The sequence below is a fragment of the Megalops cyprinoides genome, chromosome 1 (assembly GCF_013368585.1).
Source record: "Megalops cyprinoides isolate fMegCyp1 chromosome 1, fMegCyp1.pri, whole genome shotgun sequence".
Taxonomy (NCBI): domain Eukaryota; kingdom Metazoa; phylum Chordata; class Actinopteri; order Elopiformes; family Megalopidae; genus Megalops; species Megalops cyprinoides.
The window spans coordinates 43,936,848-43,958,981 of NC_050583.1; the positions used below are offsets into that span (position 1 = coordinate 43,936,848).

Here is a 22,134-nt window from a genome sequence, read left to right on the forward strand (position 1 = left end):
GTAGATGGGTTGTACTGTTGTAAAACAAGGCACATCTGACCAGTCCCTCTGTCACTCCATGCGTGCTCTTGAGCTTTTTTTGTGATAACGCTAGATATCAATAATTTGGCACTTTCACAAATGTGCAATGGCTTCATTTAGAGATTGTCTTTAGTTCAGTGTCACTCATGTGAATTCCAACCTAAAATTGAATGTAAACAAAAGATGATCTTATGTAGATAAACTGAGCAGTACAGTCTTAACAACAATTCTATGAGCATGGGCTTTGATTAGATGATTTAATTCTGTGACCCCTCCCATCAACCTATTTGGAACATTCCACACACACACACACACACGTGTGCTTTGTGACCAAGACGGTGACAGAAAACACAGGAAACTTTCAACTGAATAGTAAGAGAGGCCAGTAAAATACACCCCACAAACAGGGACACCAGAAAAAAACAATGAGGAAGACTGAGGGAGCCCTCATATCTCATAAAGATAAAGACTAGACATGAGTGTTCCACGCTGGCTTACAATGTGGGGTAAACATGAGTATGACATGTGACAGGCTATGGGGTCACTCTGTGACCGTATATTGTCTCTGTCTGGCAGCCAACCCATGTGCGTGCATGCCATCTGGCAAGGTCCTCTTGTGTGCTGTAGCCCAGCTTTACTGTGGTGTAGTCAGTTTTATGGCCAGTGAGAATTCTCACCTGCTCCTTATTAAGCCTTTGTTGTACAGCATCAACTGTACCTGTTTATAAAATGAACGAATATCTGTCCCTGAAAACTACATGTGTGGCTGTCAAAGGATTATAAGTGTTCTCTGGCTGTAAGGCTGAAGAGGAGGCTATTCTCCCCACTCCAGATTTATACATTGCAATGAAATCCCCTACACTAGAGAGAGAACAAGTAGGTGGAGATAGCTGCATTCATCATGGGTATATCATGAGTAACAGTAATAGTACAAAGATGGGAAGAGAGTTCTCAAAATTTCAAAGCTGACACTATTTTTAATAATTGTCTTACAAACCCTTAACTAGCTGTTTGCTAGTTAAATACAAGAGCAAATAAAATAAACGAGCACATTATAATGCCAGGCATCAGAGAAAATTGTAAAACTAAGAACAAATAGACCTTTGAAAGAGCTATGCTTTTGATACCTTGATATTTCACTTCACTTTGTGATTTTATGTATCACAGTCAATGATGCAGCTGTCCTTGTTCTGTGGTCAGTCATCCACATTTAATGTTTTACTGAATTTTGGTACTGTGAGAATCTGTCTACACTATTTTCCCCCATGATAAGTGATCTTCTCACTTGCTGACTCAAAATCAAAATAAATGAATTAAAATGTGTCACAAATTTGTGACTATCTGCAGCACATTCTGGTTTGATCATGATTAGTAATTAAACATGACTTTAAGCATACAATGATCTAAACTTTTATCACATATTCCACTGTTTTTTTCAGTGGAAGTATTCACATTGCTGTATTTGGCAATATTGTGTTCTCAGGTCTCTTGAAAAAGGCTATTGTGACTGGATGCCATGATCTGAGGGTTCAATTTTGTAAGATAACCATAGTCCAACCCTTCCTTATGATGTCATTGTGCTCCACCTACCCAGGCCTCCATCTGGTCAGTATGTATGCAGCCTGGCTCTGTGGGCTCAGTGTCCAACTGTTTAAGAAAGGGAGCCCTCACCACCCCTATGTGCACATGTCTTGTCACTTCCCATTATTTATCCCTGCATTGTGATGGAGATCAGGACCATGTGCACATGTTCTTGGCAACAGATTTCACTTCTGGGCTTTTTCAAATCCAAATTAGATTAAGCTGAGCACCACATTGTCACCTGCCAGGCAGTTATTGTACAACTGTCATGTGGAGGCTATGAGTTATGATTGTCAACATTGCTCATTTAAATCTGAGGTTTTCCAAAAGCAAGAGTAATGGGGGGGGGGGGGGGGGGGGGGGGGGGGGGTGTCAATGCAAACACAAAATAATGAAGACACATATTGCCATGAATCCAATGGCTATGTCTTAAATGTCCAAAGTGATAAATATTGAGATATGCTGCTTTGTGGCCTACCCACTCTGCTCCCAGCTCACCCTCTTTCCCTACCCAGCTCTTTGTTTTCTGACTCTTTAGTGTCATAACTTGAACATTAGCTCTTCTAAGTGTATTTGTTTCGAAGTTAATGCTGGAGTATTCCAAGCACAAAATGATAATCAGAATTTTAGGATTCCCTGGACAATTACTAGAGAGAGGAAGTTTATTCTTTTCATTGTCAGTATCCTGTCTCCAGTTTTTATAAACTGAGAGAACCTCTTTGTTTTGTTCTACCTCTTTGTCTTAGAGGTGTTAATTATGTCACTGTAGGAGAACTGGGACAACCAACATCTGCATTAACAAGATGTGTAAAAGCCTAGAACATAACAAAAAAAGAAACTAAATCCAAAGGTAAGGCATCATTTATTCATTTAATTAACATTTTAGAAAATGGGTAGAGAAACAGCTCCTTTAGCACCATAGAATTTTGGTGCATTACATTATTGAAATTTTGGGGATGCATCTAGCAACCACAGACATTTCAAATGCACATGCCTTTATTCCAGCAAAACTATTTTCAAAAGCTATGCAATTCTGAAGAGAGATTTAAGTTATGTATTAACCAGTAATACATACCTTAAATAAATTGTAAAATATTTTTAATGTCAAAAGGCATATGCAGCACTGATAGTTTCTAATTTATCTTAAGTGATTTTGTTTGAACTATGTTTATAACCAGCTTCATGTGACTAAGAGAGAATTCTCTACTGATCATTTTAAAGTATCCGCATACTTCTGATATAATGACAGTTAGGAATTCACATACTAGCCTTTTTGGGAGATAAATTTCAGTACTGATTGCGAAGATTGAAAAATAACGGAATAGTTGTTCAACATATAAATCAAAGTCGTTAGATGCAAAAGAAACATTTATTCAAATGTGGCGTTGCATTCATTTTAATGACCGTACATGCAAAACATGCTATTCATTAAAAATACAACATATTTCTCCTTTCCTGCTATATTACGGAATGTATTTTTTTACAACTTATTCCACAACACATGTAATATATAACATGTAGCCTATTACAATAGCAACATACGTTAATGCACAACAAGCCATATTATATAAATACATTCCTTGTATTTTATTCCCCGTACAAACCGTTTACTTTCGTACTGGTTGGTAGTCATTGTCGTAGCAGAAAAAAAAAACTGGTTCGAATAATTTTAAATAAATTGACCAGTTACATTGTATTCGCAATGTGGTATCAGGCAGTGAGTATTCATTTCAACCGTTGATTCACGTTTGCAAGTCATGTGTAATTGTGTACTGTACGTCATGGCTTCACAGCAAGGAAATCCCCTTCTTAATATGAGAGGTTTGTATACTGGGAAATGGAGTGCATTAAATAACTCTCAAAGGCAGCAGACTCGTTCGTACGTCACAATAAACTACATTTCCCAACAAACTACATTCAGATTCGTTTAGGGCTGTTTTGATATCAACATTTCACAGGTGTACAGATCTGTATTACATGGATTGTGTAGTGCTGTTGACTCAGTGTACGGAGTGAAGTGTCCAGCTTCAGTTGAAATCTGTAATCTGCTTCGACCCAGCGTAACATTGAAGAAACATATTTTCATAAGGGAAAGCGTCAATCAGAAACTTCCTAGCCTCGAGTTGCTCCAGGGATTTCTAGAGGGTACGTTACGGGTAGCACTTATGAAGTTTTTCATGTGTGTTGATAACTCTTTTGTTATTCTGTGGGCATTTTAGCCATCTGTCTATAAAACTTACTTTTTCAAAATAAAACCAGTCCTCACTAGCCGCAGTTTTGATGAGTCATGTGCGATTTGTGGTTGTTTGACTTCTCCAAATGTATGTGAAAATAAATTGTAGGCTATATATTTATTACACGGGCTTGTGATGATGGTTTTTCGCTACACATTTTATTCTCTGTGGAAAAACTCTGTGGAAATGTCACATCGTAACGCACTAAATAAAAGTTCAGAAGCTCATAATCGAAAGTGAAAGTTTATAAGGAATTATTGTTTTCCTTACGACAATTAAAAAAAAATCAATAAAATAAACATAAAATGTTCGTCGCATAGTTAAATGGGGCGGCGGAGTATTATATTGTTTTGATTAAAATATGACTGGCTCTTTTCCTGATGACTCTAGTCTTTGAAATTAAATTGTTAGTATACGCAGTTGTCTAATTAATAATAAACAGTACTTATACGTGTCATTTACAAGTATTCTTGCCTCTTTTTCCCTTTCCTAATTATTTTTACAGCTGTAGAAGTGAAAATGTGTGAGAGTGCTGACGCACCTCCGACGTCTACCATCATGGAAACGTCGACGTACTCGCAGGTTGTCTTCAGCGATGTCCCTCAATCTTACCCTCCAAACATCCCCGTGAAGTGCGGCTATGCTATGACCGCCGCCTTCCAGCCTCATCGAAGAGACTGGGTGGGCATTTTCAAGGTGAGCTGCTGCTGCAGAAATACAGAAAAACCTCTGTATGTTTCCTGTAATACCAAAGTAAAGTTGTAGAGGAGGTGCACAGTCGAAATTAGAGGTGTGACTATGACCGATAATGATGATAACAACTTAATATTTTGTCTTATTATGTTAGATTACATTCCAGAGCAGACAGCCGATGTTCTGTCATGGATCTTATTTTAATTCAAAGGCATCACACTAATACATCATTAAATTATTATGATCTAAATGGAAATTCCCAGTAAAGAGTACGCCTGTGGCTCTGTGAGAGTGTTAAGTGAGAGGTGCAGGGGTATATGCAGGGATCTGATGACAGGTTTTTCCCCTCAGATGTGATGCATTGCAAAGTCATCTATTTCCAGGCCTCTGTGCAAGCAGGGACTGTGGAAATTCGATATTTGAGGGGAGAAAACCCCTACGGGCGTTGGATTATTTATTGTAAATTACAAATTAATGATCATCTCAGTAGGGAGTAATACAGTGTCTCAGTTGGGATTTACAAGTCTGAATTCATGAGGTTTATTCAAGTTAGCTCCTTACTGTCACCGCTTGGCATGTACTGTTTGCATTTCACAAGGTACCAGGTGCAGTTGGATAAAACCTATACAAGCAGTACAGTCAAAGAGGCTGTTCTGTTCTATTGTGCATTGATATGAAAGATATTTGGTCAGCAGTGGTCTGTTTTAGTTCTGTGCTTTAACTAGCATCACATCTTGCTCTCTGCTACTTCCTGTTTACCAGAATCAAAGAGCAAGTAGATTAGTTTCACTTTGGTGTATGCTTTGCAGCCAAAGTCAACTGGCAAAATGTAGAAAAAGAGTAAAAGAGTAAAAAGAGAAACTATCACCTGGGTCAGTCACTTCAGTGGAATGTCTGTTTTTGAAATTGAACTAAGGCAGCTTATTATTACTACTGTATTTGCAGAACAACTACAATAGGAGACACTGAGACATCACAATGATCATCACAGTGTCAAACAGAAAATGATCAAGTCTTTTTTGCATGGATGACAATCTATCTGTAATACTCAAGTTCTGAATACTAGAAAGCATCATTAGTAATAAATTTAGAACTGTGACGACAATGAAACATTTCATTTCCTTTGTACATTCCAACCAATATCAAGGCATGGTAGAAATGTTAAACACTACCAAGTGGCCTATAAAAAATGCACTGATATGCAAACAGTATTGTGGTTAAAAGAGCTATATCATTTAAACAACAAGAAGCATCCTCCCAAAACTACTTTTTCCAACATTTTGAATAAGGCAGCTATTATATTAGCAAACAGATTCTACATCCAAATACAGACATGTAGCCACATGCCCTTGTTTGAAGTCCTTTTGCATTTGCCCATTAAACTGTTTCATCCTGTGCAAATTCAGCTTGGAAACACCAAACCCGTAATCAGACAGTGGCATCTGAGCTGTTTTCACTGCAAACCATTTTATGTCCAGGGTCACGAGTTTAAATCCCACTCACTATGGTGATTCACCACTCTCTGATAAGCAGCCTCCAAGCTTACTTTCCTTACTGAAATATTCCTCCATCTTGGTGGTTCCCCTTTTAGGGTGTAGTCCAGCCTGAGATTCTGTTCATTCCTGACAAGAACTGGAACAGCTAGTATGAGTCACGCTAAAGCTGTCCAATGAATGTGTCTAGTATGTGACAGCATAATGAAACAGAGGGCTGTGTGTCCTCTGTTATGTATGCTGATGTGCTGATGTTGTGCAGGTGGGCTGGAATACCACAAGGGACTACTACACCTTTGTGTGGGCCACACCCTCTGCTGACCCCATGGGAGAGGAGCCACTGGGACAGCATGTGATGTTTGATGGTAGGCCTCCACTCACGTCGTCCCACTTCCTTCCTTCTTCATAGTCCGGGCAGCTGGAACCCTCATGCCTTGGGATGCGGACATTTCAACACTGCACATATTAGCGCTGTCTGTTGGCCTTGATGAAGAAGACCTTTATCATTCACCCTTGGAAGGACTTTGCTTTGTGTTTGCTTGGAACTGTTAACTAAACCTTTTGTGGATTTAATCTCCAAAAACATGTGGACTTTTTTTAAAATCCATTAAAATAATGAAATTAAAATCAATGAATTAAGGGTTCATTATTATCAAATATTGGAATCATTAGGCTCACTGAGCGGTTCCGACAGATAACGTGCTTGCTCTGAGTGGAGGGTGAGCCCTACTGCCCAGGTACAAGCCCAGCTGTGTCATTTCCTAGTAATGCCTGAGTGGTCACAGAGACAAGTTGGCTTCATTCCGTCAGGGATAGGGGAGTGTACAGTGACACGTTTCCCTTTGTCACCCTGGGAGGTGTTCTTGTACACTCACCATGCCTCTTGCTTCTTTGATTGTCGCAGTGCGATGAGTCTAAAATACAGTTGTCATTTCCAACTTGGGTGAGAAAGCAGGAAAAGCAAAACAAAAGCTGTATAGGAAATACTAGTATTGTAATAATTTAAGAGCTGTAATCAATGTTACCTTTAAATCGATTGGTCTTCACTTGTTGTTGCCTCAGCATATTACCTGCCTAAGGAGGACGGAGAGTTCTACCAGTTCTGCTATGTGGACAGTAGCGGTCAAGTGAGGGGTGCCAGCATTCCCTTCCGCTTTGAGAGCCCACCCGAATCCAGTCTGGAGTACAGCATGGGGAGTGATCTGCTGGTGATCACCACACAGGTATGCTTCATTATGCATTTAGACACAGGGCACACAAGGTCATAGGCTCACCTGGCCAAACATTTAATGCCAACTTTTGCATTTCATGCTATGTGAAAACACAGTCCTCAGTGTCATTTGTTTTATTTGGGATGGCGTTCTGGACCTGCCTTGCTCCAAGAGGTCCACAGTTTCTTAAGTTTGCAACTGAAACGAGGTGATGGAGGTCTGTGTGTCACATGCGTTTGACTGCAGGAGCAAGTGGAGCAGGTAGAGAAGGAGAAGGAGGAGCTGCACAAGGAGATGGAGAAACAGAAGGAGACCGTCGAGATCCTGAGGTCTGAGCTTGACGAGAGACTGCTGGAGATCCGGCGCCTCAGGGTTAGTCTGTCAGCTTGCTGCTAGAGCCATGTTGACAGTTCATTTTGGAGATACAGGATGTTGGGTGACACATTGTGATGGTTGAGTGGTGGTGGCATCCTACAGGATTCCAACACGGAGCTGGCTGAGTCGGTGGGCAGGCTGGAGCAGGAGCAGGCCCAGAGCAAGAAGGAGAGGGAGGAGGAGCGGGAGCTATGGGCCCAGCAGCAGCAGAGGGAGAGGGAGACTCTGCTCAGTCAGCAGGGGGCGATACAAGTGCAGCTGGCCCAGAGCAGCATGGGGCTGGAGTTCCAAAGAGGGAAGGAGGTAATAATGGAACAACATTGGGCTGGATGAGCTCCAGAGACAGGAGGAAGTAGCATTTGAATAGCATGGGGCTGGACGAGCTCCAGAAAGAGGAGAAGGTAACATTTGGCTGACCCTCCACCAAGCTCAGCCTGCTTATTTTTTGTGCAGGAGGCTTCATACATCTTTATTCCCAAGCTTGACTCAGCAAAGTCACACGGATTAAGAGCATCAAGAAGAGCTGGAAGACGTAGTTAGAAGAATTAAAAATATATACTTTTTATGTATTTCATAGACTGATCTCTCTCTCTCTTTCTCTTTCTCTGTCTTTCCCAGGAGCTGCAGCAGACTGTGTCCACCTTGCAGGAGAAGTATGAGCGTGCTGTTTCTAAAATTTCCCAGCTGAAGCAAGAGCGAGATGAGCTCAAGGAAAAGGGAGAAGCACAGGAAGTTGAGATCACTCAGTGAGTCATGAATCTCCTGTAACAACCTGGCAACCCATCTCGCTGACGCTTTCACTATCTTTTGCCATCAGAATGCAGACCCCTCTACAGTCTCATTCAAACAATGCCTGATGAGAACTGCTTGAAATTCTACCAGCCCCCTGTTAGAATCTGTCAGTCACCCTTTTGTATTCATTTGCTGGACATTTTTTTTTGCAGGAGTTGCTGTTGTTAAAATCTGGGATTTTGTGACACAACTCAGGTGGGAGTTGTGCTTAGTCTCTCAATGCTGAGACAGAGGTGTGTGTGCTCTGTGGTCACTCTTATCTTGGTCTGTATTCCACCAGACTGAGTTCCAGGGTCAGAGAGCTGGAGCAGGAGAAGCAGCAAGGCCATGAGGAGCTGTGCAAACTGCAGGATAACATCCAGCTGCTGCAGGTCTGCAGGGCTCTGTCCCGCTAACCTGACACTAACTATATCTGACATGTGTGTAGGCCTCCGCCCCTCTGTCTTATCAAATCAGGGTGTTTTAACATGCGTGCACATTTGTGTTTGTAGACTGCAGGCGTGTGTGTGCGTGTGTGCAGGGTATTGTGTATACATGTGTCATGTGTCTGCAGACTATGTCTGTGTGTGCATGTTTGTGTCTTTGTATGATCCTGTGCGTATGCATGTATGTTTTGTGCATGTGTGCATGTTCGTCTGTGTGTGCATAGGTACATACAGTATGTCTATATGTATATGTGTACCCCTGTGCGTGCGTGCACATACATATGTATATGTATGTGTATATATGTTTTTAAATGTGGTTTGTGTGTGTGAATATTTTGTGTATACATACATATATATATATATATATGCACACTTATGTGTGTATGGTTATGTGCGCGCGCGCGTGTGTGTGTGTGTGTGTGTTTTCTTGCCTGTGATTGACACATCCCCTAGGTCTGAGCTTGTGATGCCCATGCTGCCCCCTCTCTCCACCAGGTGGACCTCCAGAGCAGCCAGAAGGAGTGTGTGAAGCTGGCTGGAGAGCTGCGGGGCCTGCGTGTGCAGGCAGACGAGGCGGAGGGGCTGCGGCGGGAGAACCAGGCCCTGCAGAGGACCCTGTCAGGGCAGGAGGAGCACAAGAGAGAAGACGATGGCAGACAGGTTTGGTACACCGCCCATGAAAATTGTCCCAGCAGAAGCCCCTCGGCACTCTAGAGTACCTATAAGACTCTCATGTTTAACTGCAGGCACAGTGTGAGGCTCTTGCCAGCGAGCTGCAGGAGGTCAAAGCCAAGCTTTGCCAGGAGAAGCGGAGCAGTGAGGAGGCACGCAGACGTGCAGAACAGGCCCGGCAGGAGCTGCAGGAGGCCAAGGAGGATCTGGAGCAGAGGATCATATCCTTCCAGCAGAAGGAAATGATCAACAACAAAGTTGAGGTTCGTGCCATGTAACGTTACCCTTTCAGTGGAAGAGGAGAGAGGGTGGCCATCATACATGCTCAGCAAATTATGTTTGCTGAGCACATTCTGTCTAATTTCAGCAAACTTTTGCTAGGAAACTATTGCTAGTGGATAATGAAGTAGAGTCCCCCCTTGTGCGGCTGAATTGAGGTGGCTCTCACCCCTGTCAGATCCAGCTTATGGAAGCACGACAAACCATAGCGGAGCAGGCCAACATTGTGGAAATTGTTCAAGGGGAGAAGAAGGAGCTGTCCCAGGAAAACCAGGTGATGAGTCGGGCTCAACCTCCATTGCCCATACACATTAGGCTCATTGTGGAGTCCAAATTGAAACTGTGTCACGTACCAGAAGAACTTGCTCGCTTTCTACTCTAAGTTAGGATTGATCCTGATAAAACATTTGGAGCCTTCCCAGGTAAGAAAACCCAAATGGCACACATTGGCTGAACATCATCATGTGGCTTTTCCTGCACTTTGGCTGAGTATAATGTGAAAGAATGGCGACAAAGCAGAGTTGTGTTGAAATGATGAGGTCATATGTTCATGCTTCCACCATGTTTTGTTATTCCCATCAGGACCTAAGGAGAGATAACCAAAGACTGCGTGATGAGCTGGCCCACCTCCAGGCTGCCTCCCCGCCTGCCTCCATCCCTCTGCAGTATCCTAACCCTTACTCTCCACAGTCCGTTCCCTCTGGCACCCAGTCCCCGGGAACTGGCTCCCTTCTCTATGAGAACGTCGTGGATACCCCAGGTAACTCCCCCGGGCCCCACTCTCCCAGCCGCCCTTACCTTTGGTCTTCATGCAGATGTCTACATGGGAGAGCAAAAGCCTGGAAGCACAAAACGGTGCAAACACAGTGTCAAAAACACCGCCGTAACCTTCCCCTTGACCTCCTCTTCACAGCCCCGCCTTGTCCTCCTTCATAAGTTTCCCGTAAACCCAGCACCTGGACTTACAGCTAATGGGTTCTCCACGTCAAGCCATATCAGTAGACAAACAACTGAATACACCTCCCTTCATTCATTCATTCATAAAAACCTCAGTTCACCACCTCTTGGCCATATTTTGACAATTTTGAGTCTCTTTTGGGCACGTGTTATATGATTTTTGCCATGTGGATTATGTTATGGTGTGGTAATGTTGAAAATCTGTTTTCTGTTTTTATTAGCTATTCAAGACACAGCAGAAGAGGTATGTATCTTCTCTTGTTATGTTCTTTGAATGGAATTAGGAAAAGTCACATGCAGGCATGCATCAGTCTGAGTCTGTAGCCTAGTTATCGGAGTTGTTCTTACGCTCTTATTTTGGAGTGTGTGAATGTGCAAGGGATAGTCCAAGACTGAAGAGAAAAGGGAAGGGGAGGGGCTGCTGCATACGCGTTTCACCAGGGCCTCCATGAGGTAAAGGTCGACCTCGCCCCTCCCCGCTGTCAAGAGAAGGTTCAAGTTCAGTCAGCAGCCCACAGCCATCTGAGCCTCTCTGTGATGCCTCACAGGCACACTGGCTTCATCCAGTGTGGATTCCAGCCCCCACTCATGGCTGGAGCAAGCTAATGTTGCCGTGGTATTACTCGAAAGGCCAGGGGAACATTGTGTGTTGACTGGGAATCCACCGAGTCAGATGAGCAGAGGTCACCCTGTTTTCTTTTGCGTCGGACGCTCCTTTTGGAGAGGCCAGTCGGTGGGGAGAGTGGCACGGAAACCTGATGCCCCTGGTCCAGGGCCACCCATCTTACACAATGTCCCTTTGCTGATGTAGTGCTGCAGCTGTCTGCCTCTATCCTGAGCAAAGGCAGGGGGTCAGTTGGACAGGGGACAGTAGCAAACACTTACCCCGCATAGATGTCCCATTTGCCCCAGGTCAAGTTTCATGTTTTGTTTAATGTGCTGGCCTCCCTTTAGTAAATCCCAACCGTAAAGTTATAAGGATAGCTGTACAAGTATTATATAATGATACATCATGCTGAACGTATTTGCTGCTAACAAGCTTGCCCCCAGACACTATTGGCTTCTGTGTCTTAAGCAGCCAGCATCTTGTAAAAAGCCTGTAACGGTTTCTACTGCGCTGAAATAGACTCCACACATGGATCAAGCCGACATGATCTGCACTCTGAAAACTATAACATAATTTTAAATTATAAGAGAAATGAAACATGGCATAATAATATTGTTTGGGTTTAGGACTTCAGTGATCTGTGGCCACATGGTGAGCTCAAGTGGTCTCAAGTAAGCCTTCTCTTGTGACTCGGTCTTGTACTTTCTTCCCCCAACAATAGATCCTGAATTAGATCTTGCATCCATAATCCTAATTTCAACCATGCAATGTAAAAGATGGATACTGATCCAGGATCAACGCTTGGGGGAAAAAAACTAGCCACCACAGTTGCGGTGACTCTTACCTCTTCTGCTTCCTTCAGCTGAGGGTGTGCCGATACTGCCAGGAGATCTTCCCAGATATCAGCCAGCAAGAGTTGGAACAACATGAGGGGAGCCACAAGGTTTGCCCCTTCTGTATGTTCATCTGTGACTCCATGGAGCAGCGTGAGTTTGAGGAGCATGTCTACAGCCACGAGACCTAGGGTGCCCCCTGGAGTCTTGGAGGTGTAGAGAAGATTGCACAGCAACTGGAGTCAGGAAGTTTGAAAGTAGTTAATTAGACCATTTTGTTGATATTTAACCCATTTATTAGTGCTTGCCACTGAAATTAATTTTTGCTACTCTTCTCTGCTTATTCAAATATTTAATCTATGAATTTTTCTGCTGATGAATAGAGTATGAATATGCCTCTGTCCTTTTACTCTGTTCCTTGGCTTCCTTGATCTGAGCAGGTCCTGTATAGGTATCAAGCAGGTAGGCACTGCTGCAGGGTAGTTTTTGAAACCTTGCTCAAGGTAAAAATAAATTCAGAGTAGGGTAATTGATAACATTTGTACAATACATTTTGTACATTTTTGCAATATTGGAAAAAACAGTGTTCTGAGTAGTAATCAGAAATAGGAGTCTGTAATCAGGAAAATAGTAATCAAAAAATAGAATCTACTATTTTTATTACAATTTTATTTTTCTTAAAAGGTTTTTGCCAGATGTCAAAACCTAATCTCCTGTTAAAGAAGTGTTGGCCTTGGAATTGTTAATCAAATATGTGAATTTTATCAGAGGAAAGCTTTTTTTTTCTCCACAAGCTCAGAGGCCTAAATTTGGATAAATTGGAAAATTGTTGGAGTCCACATTTATGGGTATTTATCAAGATAATGATACTTTCACCCCTTTGTCCCACTTTATCCACTTAATAATTGATCTTTGGTTATATTTTTGGAGCCGTGTTTCACATGTAAATCATGTCACAAATCAATGTTTTACATATACAGCATATGGAAAAAAAAGTTTTACATGCACAACTACAGTGCTGTGTTTCCAGGACAACATGGTCATGCTGTTGAATGGTGTACCAGAAAGTTTCTTTCTGTATGCTGTACAAACACAGTTTATGTACTACCGTAAATATTTGTTTTATTATCTGTATACTGTATAGCAAAGTGCTGCGTAAGTCTATGTATGTGTGGAATATTGAATCATACAAAGAATGGGGTTCAGTCTAAGAAATTAATGAAGGGTCCTCACCCCCAGGTATGCTAGAATGAATGGAAGTGCTAAAGTAATACACTGAAATGCTTAACTTGTTCCTATACAACAGTAACCTATCTGCCTTGAAACGTCTGTGCCATTGTGTTGCTTTCCCTATGTATTGTAGTCTGAAAGATTGTGAGTGTTAAGTAAAGGTCTGACAAAAATGTACTTCCTTCATTTAATCGGTATATTGATGTATACAGGGTAGCTGTCTCTCTGTAGTAGTGGTAAAAAATAGGTACAATTGGCACCACATCATAAATTATCCACATTCTGCTATCTGCAGTTTGCATGCTGTTTTCATTATTTAATCATTCTCAGCTGATTAGACTACAAAACATGATTATCCTCTCTTCAGTTTCTCCTGTTGTCTGTAAGACAGGGGCGTATTAGTGAGTGATGTAGAGAAATAAATATTCCTGCAGTCTCTCAGTTTTGAAATTTTGTTTAGAGTGCCAGGCGTACAAGACATTGTAAGATTGGGTACTCCTCAGTGTGTTCTTGTACACAGTGGAATGTTAAAGAGATACCACAATCAAAATTGTATTTCACAGATTATAAATGGTAATGGTAAATAACCTATTTTACCAGCATCAATATTGAGATACTACAGGTTTGTCCTTCTTTTTTCTTCGGTTTTTTTTTCCATATTTTATCATAGTGTGTTCTCTTCATTATAATCATTAGCATGTATTTTAGGCAACTTGAAGATGGTTAAATATAAAATAAATATTCATCATTATCTTTATTAGAAATGGAATCATATACAACATTGTAAGACAGAGCAAAGCTTCAATGAAATTAACTGGATATAAGATATTCCTTTTGACAAAGAACAGATCTATGTCCTTTATATCATAGAATACATACCATATACTGTATATTTTAACGTTGTAACCATTTTCAATTATTGTGCAATAGCGACACCTAATGATTAAGGTGGATGATACATGTTTTTTTCCCCACAATGGCACTTCGGTTGCACATTATTTTGGTAAAGTAAAAGACGTGCTGTCGGTAGAACACATGTGTTTGGCGCTGGTTCATCTCCACCGTGACAAAATTGGTCGAAGAATAGCAGTGATACTGGGGAAATGTTTCTCTGCTTTGTCCTGGACCATTTTACTTTAAGTGGAAAATTCGTTTTGGCCAACTGTATTGTAAACTGTATATTTATCATGAAATCACCCTATGTAGACAGTCAGTCGGTGGCACGAGTGAAGATTTCTGTCCCATTTCCCATCCAAAAATTGTGCCATATTTTTAAATATATGAGGAAGCCCCTGCCATACCCACGTTTTGGCATTACATTGAAAGCAAAGCTGAAATACTCTGACTCCACCATGCCCTTGCACTCTTGCATCAAAAAGTACTCGTATTTAGCCATCCTTAACGCAGCTCTTTTGTTGGGTAGATTGCACCAGCGACTTGCATAGAACTTGATTTCTCCGGCAGCAGGCAAGGAGATTTGCTGCAGCCTGTAAACCTTGGTTGTTTATTGCTCTTGTCAGCTATTAAACTTTTTAAATTTACCTCCTGCTACAGCAACTCGCCTCAAGCGGGACAAGGGCTTGCCTGACTTTATGAGGGAAACACGGGTACCCCCTTAAAATATGACTGCCAGAGCTTTACATATTTATTGTCTCCCTTATAATTAACCAGAGAATTCACATTTAATTTCTCTTTTACAAGTACTACAGGTGCAATTATAGCCTACCTAAATTGAATCCGAGGCATATTTTGAGACCAGTGACCTTGTATCATGAACATTCATTATTATAGACCCACGATAGCCCAAGTGCATCATGTTTTAACACACCATGGCCATATCATTCAAATTCATATAAAGGATATGTGCGCCCTCTGTCGCAGAATTATTGAATTGTTGACTTGTGCAGTCCAGTGCCAAGTCAGGTCAATTTTGGTTCAAAGGTGTACATTATATTGCCATAGCAATGATCATTTTCATAATTTATGACAGGTACCCCTGGACCTGGAATACCTGGGATTATTCTAGTTATTGTTCTATGGTAATAAGTAGTGACACAATTGGATGAATTGGTACAAAAAATGAATGCAGGCGATCATGCGCGGATTTTTGGATCTGTCAGCAGTTATGTCATGAACTTGAATGAGGTATTCTGCCCAAGCTGGCTCACTCAATGGCACACAACCCTCTGATAAACAGTTTATACAATAACAGCCTGTCAAATGAAATCACCTTTTATCATTGAAGTTGTGGAGTGTGTGCAAGTGAACTATGATGATTACCAGTGCCATTACATGTGAGGAGGCGAAGATGAGGATTAATGACAGCATGTCAAGTAAAATGATATGCTGGGGTTAGAGAGGGAGACCTATGAGGAAAGATTTTGGAATGATTTATTCTTTCCTTAATCCAGTAAATTTTGTGTCTAACAAATCCAGTCAGGGCTAACAAATTCAGAGAGGCTAAAATTTCACGTGGGCTGAATGTATGTAGCCGCTCACACACAAAGGCTTCATCTGTATATGCTCAGCCTCACATGTACACACGCACACATACAAGCACACCTGCTCAAGCTCACCTCCTGTCATGACCAGATTGCACAAATCTCCACACTCATTCATTAACGTGCATAACTGTATCATATATTACTCAGCTCTTTGACAGATACACATGTGTGTGCAATTACAAATAGCAATAATATTCAATAATATCTTCTCTTAAATTGTTGTATAAACACAGAAGCTAGGAATCTGCTCCTGGCTCAAATATTAGTCATATGTTTTTTCCGATGTCTGCTTGAGTGTTTAAGTGCGGAAATAGCAGGAGGAAACTCCAACAATGATATATAACTCTGCAACAAGGTGGCACATCATTACCTGTACTCGCCATGACCATGTACAATCACACTGAGTGACCTGGCTTGAGTGGTGCGTGGTTTTAGAATTTCATAAGGGCATCTTACTTGATGACTTTCACCTGCTAAACCCACTACCACATTGTTGTCCAAATCCTTTCATTAGCCTATCTCAGTTGCTGCTGTGGGAAATTGCCCAACACAAACCCCGCAACCATATGGGGGTGTCTCCACAGTCTCCCAGGCAAAATGTCACCAGTGCTGGTGCTGGACCACATCTCCTTTCCTCCTGCCCCGCTCACCTTGCATCCTCCACCAGTGGCTGCCAATCACAGATATATCTGCTTCAATGTCACTGGGCCATCAGCCTCCTCGCTCAGAGGATCTCTCCCAGCGAGACCTGTCCTGCCCTGCACTTCCTCTGCGAGCCATGCATCATATGGCATCTTAAATCTCCGGGGTATTCTTGAAAGTAATCCCTTGTGATTTACTCCAGAAATAGGAAATCATTTGGTAGAGAACCACCATCATCGGAATACGGAAGGGATATTTATCTGCAAGTTAGAATAATACTAAAAATTATTGCCTAAATAGTGGTACAAAGAGGTTATGTTGCGGACATAGTACGAGAAATGGCTTTCTGTCATAGAAGGTCTAGTGCTACGCCTTATGCAGCAGAGAGGACAGTAAAGAAAGGGGAGTGGCCAATCTTGTGCATCCCTGATTGACACCAAAGCTGTTGCAAAATTCTAAGACTTGCCACCACCCTAGCAGTGGGTCTTGCTTCATGGTGGGCAACAAAGCCTTGATACTCTAGGGCAAAGGAAAACAACACTGAGCATTTGAAACAGCTGACCAAGTCATTTTTACACAATAGAAAGAGTTTTTGTACACAAGAGTATAATTAGTAAAGTCATATTGTAGTCAGTATTGTGTATATTTTCTCAGAATACTGTCTGAGTGTATGGATGTGCAGCACAATAAAAAATGAAGTCAGCATTTGTACTTATGTATGTTTAACAGCTCAGGATGTCTAGTTTGTAAATGAATATGGCAAGCCCTCTTTTTTTGACCTCATTTTACTATTTTTCTATCCTGGTTCACCTACTTGACATACCCCAATCATGGACCCTGGAACCACTTTCACCTTTGTCAGAAACGGTTGGGGACAAGAATTTGAATTGTTTGTTGTTCCTGGATCAGTAGTGAGAGACTTGTGATTGAAACAAGTAATCCTTTGACTCAATTAGCAGACTTAAACAACAAGCCACTAAGATAAATTTTCCAAAAAATAGGCCTAATTAAACTGATTTGAAGATTATATTGACATTCTTTTTATTTTTGAGATATTAAGTCACATTTTCATACATACTAACCTTAAATATTCATACACAGTGCCTTGCAAAAATATTCAGACCCTTGACAAATTCTCAGATTTTACTAAATTACAAATGATACATTGCAGTTTCATTCTGTGATGCTGTGTGATACACTTAGACTGTTTTCTACCTTCTCTTCCCTCCTCAATCCTCAGTTTCTCCCACTCCTCTCTGATCTTTCTGCAGATGACTTTGCACATCACTTCAACAAGATTAGACATTCTAAACTCCCTCCAGCCACCACAGCCCTTATCTCTCCCCTCTTCTTCTTTTTCTCCTTCCCACACTCCTCCTCTTCTCTCTAAATTCTCCCCACTTTCAGATGTTAATGTTGCTCAATTGCTGACATCACTCCAACCTATCTGCTGTGACCTGTATCCCATTCCCTCACCTCTCCTGCAGACCACCATTCCCAGCCTTCTTCCATTCATCTCTGCTCTGATGAATTTGTCATTTTCCACAGACTGTGTGCTTCAAAGAGGTGTAAGTCACACTGCTGAAGAAAAGGACTCTGGACCTGTCTGCTGTCCAGAATTATCGACCAGTTTCTCTCTTTCCCTTTCTCTCAAAAACACAATAACGTGCAGTGGCTAACCAACTATCCACCTTCCTCTCCCATAACAAGCATCTTGACCCATTGCAGTCTGGCTTCAGGGCTGGTCATTCCACAGAAACTGTCCTCTTCTCCATCACTGAAGCTCTTCAATCAGCCAATGCATCCTCCCACACCTTGTCTTAATTCTTCTGGACCTTTCTGCAGCCTTTGAGACAGTGGACCACAACCTACTTCTCTCTGCCCTGGCTATGTTGATGATCGCTGACACTGTTCTTCTTTGGGTTCAATCCTACTTTTACAGGCTGTCCCGGAATGGTGGTTCATCTAGACCTAGGCCTATGGATATGCCTCAAGGCTTTGTACTCAACCCCCCCCCCCCCCCCCCTTCTCTCTATACATGCAATCTCTTGGCTATGTCATCTCATCCCATAGCTTTTTATATTACTTCTATGCTGATGACACTCAGCTTTCCCTGTCTTTTCTGTCATCTGACATGCAAGTCTCTGCACACATCTCAGCTTACCTGTAGGATATTTCACAGTGGATGGTGGACCACCATCTAAAGTGTAAGCTGGCTAATGCTGAGACGCTTTACACCCCCTCCAGGTCCTTCCAGTTTCAAGACCTCTCCCTCAGCTTAGACTCTACAAGCTTTTTCACCAACAGCACTGCTACCGTCAAAAGCCTTGTGGTAATGCTTGATAACCAACTGTCCTTCTCTTCTGAGGTTGTAACAGTGAGTCAGGTATGCAGATTCTTTTTGGACAATATCCGAAGGAGGCTGTACCTCCCTCTTTGCCTGTCTTCTTGCCTATGCCATCACACCCCTGCAACTAATACAGAATGCAGCTGTACAACTTGTCTACACCCTCCCTAAACATAGTCAATTCACACCCCTCCTCACCTCACTTCACTGGCTTCTTGTTACAGCTCGTATCAAGTTCAAAACCTTGATGCTGGCATAGAGAACAGTAAATGGGACAGCCCCCTCATATCTATAATCAGTCTTCAAATCGTACGTACTGCCCAGATCACTACACTCTGAAACCATGGGGCAACTGACCATCCCTTGCTGATGGGATCACTCCTCTCAGACACAATTCCTGCCTGTACTACTTCCTGGTGGAATGAACTTCCCATGGGGGTCAGGACAGCGGAATTATTGGCCATCTTAAAAAGAATGAACACAGAAAAGCATAAATAATTACTTAAAGTAATTAATTTTGAGTTTCAGTGCTTTAAATATAATATCACACAGAACGAAATTTCAAGGTATCAATTGTTATTCAGTAAAATGTGGGAATTGGTCAAGGGTCTGAATACTTTTTCTACACACTGTAATTACCTGAACTGACTCATTTGAAAATGAAATCCCTAATTCAAATTTAATGTAAAGTCAATTTCAAAGTGAACTGAAGTGTTTGATGCATTTTATGACTGATAAGCTGTGATAAGGAATCTGGTCCTCGATCAGCACTCACGGACAACTTCTATCAACACTGTTCTCGACATCATTTCGCTTCTTACCCAAAACGATAACACTCCGCAACACTAGGTGGCTGTGTTTGCACAATCTAACTATCCACAGCATTAGCTATCACAGCATTCGCTGGTAAAAGGTAGGCGGGATTTTCTTTACGACCAGCTAATGGTGATCGAGAATACTAGCAGAGACAATCTAATAAATACGAGATGTATCACTTCTTCCCTACTTTCATCTTAAGCACAGTACGGGTGAACCCATTCTTAGGCTGTTTTATGCATGCACTCATACATGCATAAAACATCAGTTTAACATCTAATTATTGTTGTTTTTATGTCATTGTTGATAATAACATTAACAACAACAGTAACAGTAATTATAAAATTTGTGAAGACCTGAGAGAGCTAACAGACCAGTAAGGACCAAGGAAGGGTAATACATCTAGCAGCTGCTTTGGAGGTGGTTATGTTTGTACTGACAGTCTATCAGACATCCCATGCCAAGAAGGATTTGATTGCTCAGACCTGTTGGAGTGAAACATATTTTTTTGTTCCATGAAGTAATACATTTTTACCTCCCCCAAACTTCTCTTTCAAACTATGACCAAGAAAACACCAGGCCAAGTTATTTTTAAAACTGACCTACATTCAAAAATTTGTTTGGGCACTCCTTTATTAATTCGAGAGACATATGTAGTGCTAGGTTGGTAACATAGGAATAGGGATCTTAGACAAATATAGAACCTACTCAATTTTAAGATGGAGCCAGATAAATATTAAACTCAATGTTGCGTTTTAAATACCACAGGATGGTTCTGTCCATCCTCTGCTCTAAGAGTTGGTCTGCTGGCAAGGAAAATGTCCTATAGCCTGCCCAGACAGCTGGTATGGGCTGAGTGTCAGATGGATTTGAAGACAGGCTGCTCTGGTCCTCAGCATGCCGCCCACATCTGACTTACATTATTTTCAGATGATGTGGCAAATAAATGCTATTTGCTATAATATTAAAGTCAAGCTGAAGCTAATGTTGGCAAGACATGTTTAGCCTATTTTTGCATATTGTGTGTCCTTTTTATCTTTATCTCTGTGATAAGCTGAACATTCAAAGTATCACAGCTCCGTAAGCTATGCTGACAACCAGCGACCAATTTCTGTGTCAACTGTTGCGTTAGCTTTCTGGGCACTAACGTTAACGTAAATGGATACCTAAATGTTTAGACCAAGTAGTTGGCTGTGAACTGACAAAAACAGTAGGACTAATCCATAGTCATAGACATAGCTATTTATTTTTACACAACAAAATCTGAAACTGATGAAGCTGTGGTGTTAAGACAGGTCAACTACCTGGACAGTAAACAGTTGTGTAGATTTGCCTTTTTCAGTGGTTTACCATTGAGCTGCCACTTCCGTTAACACGTCACAAAAGAATCTTAATTAAACATACTACATATTAAACAGTAGGCAGCCTTCTAATCGGTATGCAGTATGATGCGTTACATACTTTCAGTGTGCAGTAGAGAGTTCAGACACGGAGACAAATTCAATATTCATTCAGTGTTTTCTTCTTTATTGATTAAATACAGACTCTTTTACACTGACAAAATTGCCTCTTTCTGAAAGCATGCTGATGCTGAGTGTTGTAGTTGGACACTTTTTACTATGACACTCAAGCATCTCATTTCCTTGTCCTATTGGAAGCAGAACATAAAGGAAAGAATGTTTCCCTGTGTTTTGACAGTTACATTACTTATTTATTTTTGCAGGCTCCCTCACTCAGCATGACAAAATCATGTTGAATATACACTGTATACACTTACAGCTGGATTTTTACTGAAGAACTACAGGTTCAGTACCTTTCTCAAAGTAGAATGGCAGTGCTCCTCCCTACCTACAAACAAACTATAGTTTCCAGCAAAACCAAGAAGGCCATAAGCATGATGCTTATTTTTAGTTTACCTTCAGATGCTTCAGTACATATTTAACAATAAGAGACAAGATGATGCTTCCTCAGCCTCAGTTTTTGAGTTTTAACACGACTTTTAAATCATCTTTTTTTCTGTGCAGTCAACATGCTGTCTGTGGCAGAATGTAATACTTTCAGCTTTATTCAGCATGTTCAGCTCATCACAGTCATTTTCAAAAGGCTGCAGAATGAGAGATCTCTACCCATCCCTGGCGTGCAATCTATTTGTGATCTATGGATCACACATATATCTGTATGTGATTTTTAGATTTCAAAATTTCAGTGATGTGCTACAGATGATTGTAGGATTAAAAGTAAAGATCAGTTAGGAGGAGTGGGTAAATGAGGGTTCACAAAAATGTTTGTGTACATATCTTATGGAATCGGAGGAGGAGGAGCTACAGCTATGAGTTATAATTGACTGACAACTCTTGTGACCAAAGAGCTCATTTTTTTCACAGGCGTTAGACTACCATACCGATTCAAGAGACTGAAGACG

At 41.4% G+C, this 22,134-nt stretch overlaps 1 protein-coding gene across 1 annotated transcript; it reads left to right on the forward strand.

Annotated features, from left to right (window-relative positions):
• The first annotated feature begins 3,576 nt into the window (after positions 1-3,576).
• calcoco2 (calcium binding and coiled-coil domain 2) lies at positions 3,577-14,435 on the forward strand. Its single transcript, XM_036543606.1, has 14 exons — positions 3,577-3,747; positions 4,342-4,532; positions 6,285-6,387; positions 7,085-7,245; positions 7,480-7,605; positions 7,711-7,911; positions 8,227-8,354; positions 8,681-8,771; positions 9,321-9,485; positions 9,572-9,760; positions 9,955-10,050; positions 10,359-10,536; positions 10,955-10,977; positions 12,203-14,435. The coding sequence occupies exons 2-14, from the start codon at positions 4,356-4,358 to the stop codon at positions 12,362-12,364; spliced, it is 1,800 nt and encodes a 599-aa protein (XP_036399499.1). The 5' UTR covers positions 3,577-3,747; positions 4,342-4,355; the 3' UTR covers positions 12,365-14,435.
• The last annotated feature ends 7,699 nt before the right edge of the window (positions 14,436-22,134 follow it).

Bases quoted from the DNA above. Each gene is read 5' to 3' on its own strand.
- calcoco2 (XM_036543606.1), top strand. From the start codon at position 4,356: ATGTGTGAGAGTGCTGACGCACCTCCGACGTCTACCATCATGGAAACG. The intron at 6,388-7,084 runs GTAGGCCTCCAC...TTGTTGCCTCAG, and splicing joins ACAGCATGTGATGTTTGATG to CATATTACCTGCCTAAGGAG. The intron at 7,606-7,710 runs GTTAGTCTGTCA...GGCATCCTACAG, and splicing joins TGGAGATCCGGCGCCTCAGG to GATTCCAACACGGAGCTGGC.